This window comes from Ranitomeya variabilis, chromosome 2 (genome assembly GCF_051348905.1).
Source record: "Ranitomeya variabilis isolate aRanVar5 chromosome 2, aRanVar5.hap1, whole genome shotgun sequence".
Lineage (NCBI taxonomy): Eukaryota > Metazoa > Chordata > Amphibia > Anura > Dendrobatidae > Ranitomeya > Ranitomeya variabilis.
In genome coordinates, this window is record NC_135233.1 from 371,463,276 (window position 1) to 371,473,525 (window position 10,250).

Consider the following 10,250-nt stretch of genomic DNA (forward strand, 5'->3'; position numbering starts at 1 on the left):
TGGGGCTGGATGTGGGGACATTATGAGGGGCTGGTTGTGGAGATAATATGGAGGAGGTGGCTGTGTGGACATTGAGGGCCTGGATGTGGGGATATTATGAGGTGCTGGATGTGGGTACATTTAAGAGCTGGATGTGGGGACATTATGGGGGGGCTGGCTGTGGGGACATTATGAGAGACTGGCTGTGGAAACATTACGATGGGATTTAGGAACATTAAAAGAGGATGACTGTGTGGAAATTATGGAGGCTGGATGTGGGGACACTAAGAGAGACTGGCTGTGGAAACATTACGATGGGCTGGCTGTGTGCATGTTAGGAGGGGCTGGCTGGGGGGACATTGAGTGGCTGGATGTTTGGACATTGCAAGGTGCGTTATTTGGACATCTCATGTGATGCTCCACTTCTGGAGCAGTTGGGGGCTTGTATTTTTAGGCTGGGAGGGACCCAATATTCAGGGACCTTCCCAGCCTGAGAATATCAGCTCTCAGCTGTCTGCTGAACCTTTGCTGGTTGCAAAAAATGGGGGGGACCCTACGTCAGTTTATTTATTTATTTAATCATAAAAACGTATCCGATAAGCTCCACAGGGTGCAATTTTATAATAAGTCAGGGGTTGTGCAATTATTTGTCTATATGTCTGTATATATCTATCTATTGTCATTCTCAGTGGCAATCATTACTGTCCAAAATATTTGAAAACACACGTTTTTGGTGCTGCGTTTTTCCAGTCTAGAAATTTCTTCACCCAAATACTCAATGTGTGCATGTCTCGATTCAGAACATTTTGACGACTAAGGAAATGAGGAAATATCCATCTTGTGATGATTTTTGACTTACTGTAGTTGCTCAAGCTTTTTGTGTTTTTGATATAATGTCTCACAACATCCTATCTTGCTCAATAATCACTGTGGGGAGGGGCGGACACTAAGGACAAATCCACAGCAAGGAGGAAGGACTCAGCACCAGGTTTAAAAGGAAGGACCATAAGCCGAGAAGTCATTATCACATCCAGGCTTCAAGGTAACATCATGTAACAGTCTGTGTATTTCATAGACGTCAGTCATCATTTTTACAGTGTAGCACTTGTGATACTTTTCTCTATTTCTTGCCTTTGTCAGGATTAATCCAACATTTCATTACTTAAATTTAGGCATGTAAGCCCTTTTAAAGGGACGTTCCTAAGACAGAGGGTCGTGTACATCCATAGGTGATATTATACAGGACTGATTCGTGGGCTGGTTCCATAATTCCCACAGGTTATAGTAAGGAGAGCCGCCCGGGCAAACAGCATTAAAGGGACATCGAAAAAGACAATCGCTAAGATAGCTATTCCTAAAATTACATATGCAGAATATTCTCTTCTGCTGTGTGGGATTATTCTAGTAACTTCTCAAGATGTAAATATTATGCAATATAGTATAGAATAATGGGCTAATCTAGTGTATGTAAGCATATCAGGTGTGATACTGTCTTCTGTGCTGTGTATCTAAGCCTGTTAGGTGTGATACTGTCTTCTGAGATGTGTATCTAAGCCTATCAGATGTGATACTGTATTCTAAGCTGTGTATCTAAGCCTATCATTTGTGGTACTGTCTTCTAAGCTGTGTATCTAAGCCTATCAGGTGTGGTACTGTCTTCTAAGCTGTGTATCTAAGCCTATCAAGTGTGATACTGCCTTCTAAGCTGTGTATCTAAGCCTATCTTGTGTGACACTGTCTTCTATGCTGTGTATCTAAGCCTATCAGGTGTGATACTGACTTCTATTCTGTGTATCTAAGCCTATCAGGTGTGATACTGTCTTCTATCCTGTGTATCTAAGCCTATCAGGTGTGGTACTGTCTTCTAAGCTGTGTATCTAATCCTATCAGGTGTGATACTGTCTTCTATGCTGTATAATTATATAGATCAGAGCAACACAAACGTTGTACAGAGTCTGGAAAAGTTGACAGAAACTCCTCAATGCATTACAAAATTCGGATAACTGGACTCAAAGCTACTGTCTATAAATTTGTAAAATAGTATTTATTAAATAACAATATCACATAATATAGTAAAATAGCAACATTACATTTAAATACATATAACCATCTCATGGGTAACAAGAAGAAGCCTATGAGAAACGCGCGTAGGGGCTTGTAGTCCGCTTCCACACTATGATCACTATGGGTGAGGACCAATCTTTTGTTTACTTATTTGACTAGCTGTCTTTTTGGACATAAACACATTTCACTATATGGCTGATCTGCCCTAAGAACTTGACTCCTCTGGTCGGACTTTATTCTATTAGTGTGGACTCTTGGACTTCTTACCTGTGTCCTTCATTGTTCTTGTCTTGTCCGAATCTTGTAATGTCTTCTATGCTGTGTATCTAAGCCTATCAGGTGTGATACTCTTTTCTCAGCTGTGTATCTATTCCTGTCTGTTGAGCTGATGTATCTAATCATATAATGTCTGATACTGTCTGCTAAGTGTTGTATCTAATCCTGTCATCTGAAATGCAGGCTGCTGAACCTTTGTATCTAATCCAATTATATAAGGCTGAATAAAACAGGATTAGATACAGCAGCTCAGCAGCCTATATCACAGATGACAGGATTAAATACACAGTGTAGCTAACAGTATCACGCAAGATAGGCACAGCTCAACAGACAGTATCGCATACTGTACTATTGGATTAGATACAGCAGCTCAGCATCTTGTATCATAGGTAGAATAATTAGAAACACAATTTAGGCGGCAGTATCACATATGATATCATGCTAGACATTGTACGTTAGATAGTATCACACATGATAGGCTTAGGTACACAGCTCAGCAGACAGTAACACATATGAAACGATTAGATACATGGCTCAGCAAACTATCATATGTGATACTGTCTGCAGAGGAATTATTTAATCTTACCATATGTGATGCTGTTTGCTGAGCTGTGTTTCTAATCCTGTCATATATGATACTGCCTGCTGAGTGCTGTACCTAAGCCAATAGTATATGATACTGTCTAACATGCAATGTATCTAATTCTATCACACAAGATTCTGTTCGTTGAACTGTGTATCTAAACCTATCATGTGTGATACTATCTGCTGAGCCATGTATTTAATCCTAATACATCTGATACTGAGTGGGGTATCTAATATTTTCATTTCTCCTTATTTGTGTATCTTATCCTTCATATGTGACACAGTCGGCTAAGTGGTGTATCTAATCCTATCCTTTGTCATACTGTCTGCTGTGCCGGGTATCCTACCTCTCATTTGTGCCATTGTGTCTGAGCCTTACATGTGACACCACACAGCACCACTTCCCCGTTATTTTCGGGCCCATCACCATTGCTGGTTCCAGCAGGCATGTGGTTAATGCTAGGTTGGTGATTTCAAATAATTTCTGGCCCGGTGACATTGGCATTATCGGATAGTGATGCCATACTAACCACAACGAGGAAGGAAGCAACCGAGCAATAACTGACACTGCACTAAACTTTACTCCAAACATCTCCTGGAAATGCTGCAGATATTTAAGGAATCCCCTCCATGAAGCGCAGGGTAGTAGGGCGACCCGCCTGTCTCATGCCATGTGCGGTGGTTGACACTCTAGAGCCCAAAAATGCTATATTTCCCACAGAGAGGTACAAGGCTCAGCGGGTTCCCACATAAAATGGGCTCTGACTCTAATACAATCAGACAGAACAACAGACACAGTCCTTCAACGGCCCATTTAGAGGGGCCGACCGCGACTGTTAAACGATCGGTCACATGCAAGTTGATCAGCGGTTGTTTAGTGGTAAAATAAGTGGAAAATAAGACTAACGATTCTTGTAATAACAGCAATCTTAGATACAAGGAGAGATAGCTGAAGCGTGTCACACAAGCTGCGCTCCAGCTATGGCAATACAAAGAATAATACAGACTATATACAATTTCTACAGATTATTCTCTTCTAAATTCCTACCTATCTAACTAGAGAAACCTGCTCTATACCCTGACACCGTTGAACGACGGGGTCACAATCACAGTTCTGCAGCACTGAGGAGAAATTCTGCTAGCTTCTGCTTGGTCCCGACAATGGTAACTTTAGAATTTGAGGCAAAATCACTTGAAAATTTCTGCCAAAACATATAGAGTCTTTGTCCTGCAACTCTCTATTAACCGGTCTTCCCCTTACTAATCTCACCACTCTCCAATCTGTCCTGAATGAAGCAGCCAGGATCATATTTTTCTCCAGCCACAATACCGATGCCTCTGCCCTGTGCCAGTTATAGCATTGGTTACCCATCCTCAACAGGGTCCAATATAAACGGATCACTCTCACCCACAAAGTTCTCCACAGTTCTGCACCACCCTACATCACCTTCCTGATCTCTGTCTATCACCCTACCCATGCCCTCCGTTCTGCTAATGACCTAACACCAACATCCTCAATGATCCAAACCTCCCACTCCCGTCTCCAAGACTTCTCGCGAACTGCACCACTTCTCTGAATGCACTAATCTGGACAATTCGATTAATTCCCAGTATTTACACTCAGCCTACGGACAGCTGTGGTGCTCTTTCTCTAAAGAAAAAAAAAGGAGAAATGTTTTTCTTTTCTTGGAAACCCCCTTAGAAAATGAAAAAGGCAATAGCAGAACAGTTTGCATAGGATATTATTTTTATAAGTGATCCAAATTTTCTTTACTAAGTAACATAAATATAAATAGTTTGTTGGCTTCTCCTTTTATTTCAGTAGATCCTGCTTTGAGAAATTTTGGACCAGGTCACCGGATCTACTCTGACGAAGGCTAGAAATGGAATATGCAAAGAAAACCCTGGTTTTCCTTACTCTCTGTGCACTTGGTAAGAGAACAATGACACGGATGATAAGACAAAAAGCTGTAAATGAGGTAGAGAAAGTCCAACAACTATTCCTGGAGATCAGGTGACCATGGAGGTATGTTTTTTTTTTTATCATTAAAGAGGACCCCTTTAATGATAAGTACAACCATCCTTACACTTTGAAGTAATGGTACGTCAAGGGTCTTAGGTTATGGTACCTTGACGATTGTTGGCAGAAGAACCACAGCTGCCGGGATCTGAGAAAATTCCAATCCCAGCATTAACCTGTTTCTACTTACTTCCACATGGAGGACTATTATTGATGTAGCCCTAATGTCATGTGATTGAGGTTCTTCAGGTGAAATCTGCTTTATGGAGTTCTTCTTTCCCAACTTGAATTATTGCTATTTCTATTGCAGTTGGAGCCCAACGGGTTGAGAACAATCTAGAAATTTTGGTTTCTGTCCCGTCAAGCCACATTGGAGACACAGAGATTGTGTCATCTCCTACATCTTTGTCAGGCCCTTCTATAAGGTCCACCATTGTACTAGGGAAGAACCAAACCCTGTGCATGAATTCCGCCGATCCAAGCTGCAACGCAATCCAAGAGCCAAAAGCCGATCTGTCTTTGTCTTTCACCCCAGTTAGAGATAATGTTCCTGCTTTTACCTTTTCCAGGTTGTCCATTAGTGAATCGCATCAATTTGACATCACTGTTGATGCAAAAGTCACTGTCAATCCCCAGAAAATTACCAGCGGAAGTGGTGGCAGTGGCCAAATCACAGTCATTCTAAATATTAACTATAATACAGCCACTACCACAACGGGCTCATTCAGCTCAGGGAAAGTCTCTCCAACATTATTTCGATATAATGGTATATATCGGACAACTGTTACCGACACGAAACCAGACGGTAATGGACAAGGAAATGGACAAGGAAATGGACAAGAAAATGGACAAGGAAATGGACAAGGAAATGGACAATCCGCCCTGCGTGAGTACTTTGTAAAAAAATATATACAAATAATCATACAAAATATGACTGTATACAGGATGTATGTAATAAAGGAATAAGAACGAATGATTACGGTATATTACTTGCAGTACCTAAGCGGGCTGTCGAGGACTATGATAACGGTGGCCTATAAGGGGGGTACAACACTAGGCACCATCATCAATTGGTGGTCACCAAATCCCATGATGGTCAGAAGAACACAGGGGTACGAAGCTGGAACAGCGCCGTGTAGTAGCCATTCATTGGTACTGCAGATCAGCTACTACACAGCGTACGGAGCTGTGTTTGTCCAGCCACCATGGGACATCGTAACCATTGATCATTTAGAGGTGCCAGGTGTTGGATTCCCAATGATCCTAAGGATAGGTCATCAATATAAAATTCCTAGACAACTCCTTTAAAGAGGTTTTCCTGGATCACAGTATGGATGGATTATCCTTAGAGTAATCAGAATCTGAAATCCAGTGGGCTTCACATCCTCTCATTCGGCTCCATACATTTCCTATTGGCTGTGTCTGGTATTACAGCTCAGTACCATTCACTTATATAGGACTGGGCTCCAGTTTGCAGTAATACCAACATGGATATCTTAAAATGGGTGGGCTCCACCCAAAATACAAAATGGTGTACAAGCCTACCATATAGAGAAAATGATGACATCACTGCTGAGTAACTGAATCCAGGGTGTAACTTTGATTGTAAGCGGTAATGTTTTTATTTCCTTCCAGGCTGTGGTCCTTTGAGCGCTCTCATAGTCCTGGCTCTGCTTCCAGTTTTGCTTCTTAAGTGATTCAGTGACTGAAGGCAACAAGTAAGTTCTAAAAAATCTAAAATTCTAAAATACCCAAAGGAGCCTAAAGACTCAAACGGAGACCAGTAGAAACGTTTTGAGAAAGTTTCTCTATTTTTTAATTTTGGAGCCTTATTTTATTACAGGTATTCTCTCTTTAGTGTAAGTTCCTAGGTTAGAAAAAACTTATTGAAGAGGTTATCCACTAACGATAGATAGATAGATAGATAGATAGATAGATAGATAGATAGATAGATAGCAGTAAAAAACGGAAGGCAGCACTCCAAAAAGTAGTTTCAAAATAAGGTGGACTTTATTAGGTCCTAATAAAATCCACCTTATTTTGAAACTACTTTTTGGAGTGCTGCCTTCCGTTTTTTACTACTATATGTTGGCAAGTATGGATTGATTGCTGGGAGACTCTGCACCCATTTAACTTTTAGTGCTGTTCCATTTTTCTAACTAGATAGATAGATAGGTGAGGGAAGGCCAGGGCCATAGTCATGGCTGAGATTAGCAGGTCTTGCGCACACTGGACTCCCGTTACATGCAGGTAACGTCCCATGGTCAATGTACTTGCCTCTTTATTGTTTGCACCGTCCGGGCCTTCTCTCCGTTGCATAAGGTCCCCTCCGGTCGTTTGCGTACAAACAGAGATACAGTCCAGTTGCAACATAAAACTTTACTTTCTTCTTGGCACATCCTTAACAGACACAGCATTTCCTTACAGATCACACTTTCCACTTTCCCTGCACTCTTTCCTTGGTCCTTCAGTACGTGTCCTGATCATACCGCCTCTTGCGGTAACGCAGCATCCTCCCTGTACAGATTCTCTGCTCTTGTCCGTTTCGCACCGGATCTGAAGGTGTCAGCCCATGCGATGATCTGCCACATATTGAGCAACCTGTGTCCCCGTACTGCTGTAGACCCACTGCTACCTCTGCTTCACCACTGCTGTACCCTGTGCTGGTTCAGCTGCACTTCTATCCACGGAACCCTGGATGGCTGGGTCCTACCCTTAAACATTATGAGGCTGCTGGATGGCTCGGGCTCAAAGCCCACCCGAGCTGTCTGGGCTCCCTAGTCCCTCTGCTATAGCTAGGGAACTGTTTCTGCCTTATTATATTAGATTCTCACCTTCCGGTGTCCGCGGCAGCCTTTCCAGCTCCTCGCGATGCTCCGGTCCCAAGAATGCATTGCAGCTATGACCGGAGATGACGTAGCGGTCTCGCGAGACTTCTACATCATTACGTGTTATTGCTGCAAAGCATCACTGACAATGGAGCATCGCTAAAGGCCTGGGCTGGATCCGGAGGTCGCTGGAAGGTGAGTATATAACTATTTTTTATTTTAATTCTTTTTTTTTACCAAGGATATGGTGCCCACATTGCTATATATTACATGGGCTGTGTTATATACTGCGTGGGCTGTGCTATATACTATGTGGCTGTGCTATATACTACATGTCTGTGTTATATACTGCGTGGGCTGTTATATACTACGTGGCTGTGCTATATACTACGTTGCTGTGCTCTATACTACATGGACTGTGTTATATACTACGTGGTCTGTGTTATATACTCTTGGGCTGTGTTATATACTACGTGGGCTGTGTTATATACAGCGTGGGCTGTGCTATATACTACATACATATTCTAGAATACCCGATGCATTCGAATCGGGCCACCATCTAGTAGATAGATAAATAGATAGATGATTGATAGATAATAGATAAATAATAGATAGAAAATAGATCATAGATAGATAATAGATAATAAATAGATGATAGATAGATAGATAGATAGATAGGTAGATAGATAGATAGATAGATAGATAGATAGGTTGATACAGTAGCACTCCGTATACACTGAATATGTATTTTTAACATGAAGGTCCTTTACACATGAATCGGCAGGAGTTCAGTCTATTAAATAGTTGTTGTTTTTTTTTAACAATAATGTATTTCTCTCTTTGCAGATTTCCTTGTGGTTTCCAGCAGATTCCTCTCCCTCCTATGATCCGTTAAATATTTGAAAAAAGTGAACAGGAAAGGAATAGGGGATTAAGTGATTACCTATTTTCAGCATAAGATGAAAACTTTTATTTGTCTACCTGTGTATATTTGCAAATATGTTTAATAAAGTCAGAAGTGGTTTTCCTATATATGTGCTCAATGATTATTATGTCCAGGTGTCATCGCATGATACAAAAAAAATCCCTAAATTTATACCCCTACTTCAGATATATCTGGCACCGATATCACCTGTCTGATGTTTGTTGTCCTATTATCAACATTTATGACCTATCCATAGGATTAATGACAAATGTATAATTGCTGGGGATCCGGCTGCTGGAATCTAATGATCCCGAGTACGTCAGGTGAATTACATCCTGCATCATACCCCAGAGCTGCACTCACTATTCTGCTGGTGCAGTCACTGTGTACATACATTACTGATCCTGAGTTACATCCTGTATTATACCCCAGAGCTGCACTCACTATTCTGCTGGTGCAGTCACTGTGTACATACATTATATTACTGATCCTGAGTTACATCCTGTATTATACTCCAGAGCTGCACTCACTATTCTGCTGGTGCAGTCACTGTGTACATACATTACTGATCCTGAGTTACCTCCTGTATTATACTCTAGAGCTGCACTCACTATTCTGATGGTGCAGTCACTGTGTACATACATTACATTACTGATCCTGAGTTACCTCCTGTATTATACCCCAGAGCTGCACTCAGTATTCTGCTGGTGCAGTCACTGTGTACATACATTACATTACTGATCCTGAGTCATATCCTTTATTATACCCCAGAGCAGCACTCACTATTCTGCTGGTGCAGTCACTGTGTACATACATTACATTACTGATCCTGTACTGATCCTGAGTTACATCCTGTATTATACCCCAGAGCTGCACTCACTATTCTGCTGGTGTAGTCACTGTGTACATGAAGTGTCCGAGGGCAAGGCCGCCCATGCATATCCATGATCTGGCCCAGCCAAACCTCCACACTCAGATTCCATCTTAACAAACGTATCTTTACTGTTATACATTTTTCTTAACACAGCAGAACACAATAATAGACAGTAAAAAGTATGCTTATTCACAGAAATAACGTGTAATAACAAACTATCCCTCACTGTCCCTATCCACACGTTACCACTTCCTTTGCTCCAAGAGGTTATCTTCCCACATCGCAGGCCTGTCGGTCACAGCAGGGAGACGCTCCAGCCGGAGAGAAAAAAGGAATTAAACAAAACTTTGTCTCTCAGGTCCAGACTGTAGTCCTTGGGGTTCAGCAGGTAGGGGTGGAATGTTCGGCCTCTCAATAGAGGACCCGCTTACAGTTCATGAGCTCCAGGATCTGTGAAGATGTCACCGCTGAGTGCTCCGCAGTGTGGGAGCTGGGAACAATCTGGATGTCAGCTTCCGAGAGAGAGGGGTTATCCAGGCAACCTTCTATATCGCATCTACAGGAGGACGCCAGCACACACAGACCTCTCTCTGCACCGACTGGTTTCCCGGGCTCTTTCTCTTCTCCCTCCCCTTCCTGTTCACATGACATAACAGGGGGGAGTTTAGCCAATACAGTTTGTTTCTCTGTAATCACATT

General features: G+C 42.0%; 1 protein-coding gene across 2 annotated transcripts; it reads left to right on the forward strand.

Annotated features, from left to right (window-relative positions):
• The first annotated feature begins 4,675 nt into the window (after positions 1-4,675).
• LOC143806050 (uncharacterized) lies at positions 4,676-8,784 on the forward strand. Of its 2 annotated transcripts, XM_077285977.1 has the most exons (5): positions 4,676-4,836; positions 5,235-5,731; positions 5,768-5,810; positions 6,560-6,642; positions 8,599-8,784. In XM_077285977.1, the coding sequence occupies exons 1-4, from the start codon at positions 4,788-4,790 to the stop codon at positions 6,619-6,621; spliced, it is 651 nt and encodes a 216-aa protein (XP_077142092.1). In that variant the 5' UTR covers positions 4,676-4,787; the 3' UTR covers positions 6,622-6,642; positions 8,599-8,784. The 2 variants fall into 2 exon arrangements, with proteins under 2 accessions (XP_077142092.1, XP_077142091.1); XM_077285976.1 differs by having other exon boundaries at positions 4,690-4,836; positions 5,235-5,810.
• The last annotated feature ends 1,466 nt before the right edge of the window (positions 8,785-10,250 follow it).

Coding starts and splice junctions, on each gene's coding strand:
- LOC143806050 (XM_077285976.1), top strand. CDS start 4,788: ATGGAATATGCAAAGAAAACCCTGGTTTTCCTTACTCTCTGTGCACTT. Junction 4,837..5,234: donor CCTTACTCTCTGTGCACTTG/GTAAGAGAACAA, acceptor TTTCTATTGCAG/TTGGAGCCCAACGGGTTGAG. Junction 5,811..6,559: donor AAATGGACAATCCGCCCTGC/GTGAGTACTTTG, acceptor ATTTCCTTCCAG/GCTGTGGTCCTTTGAGCGCT.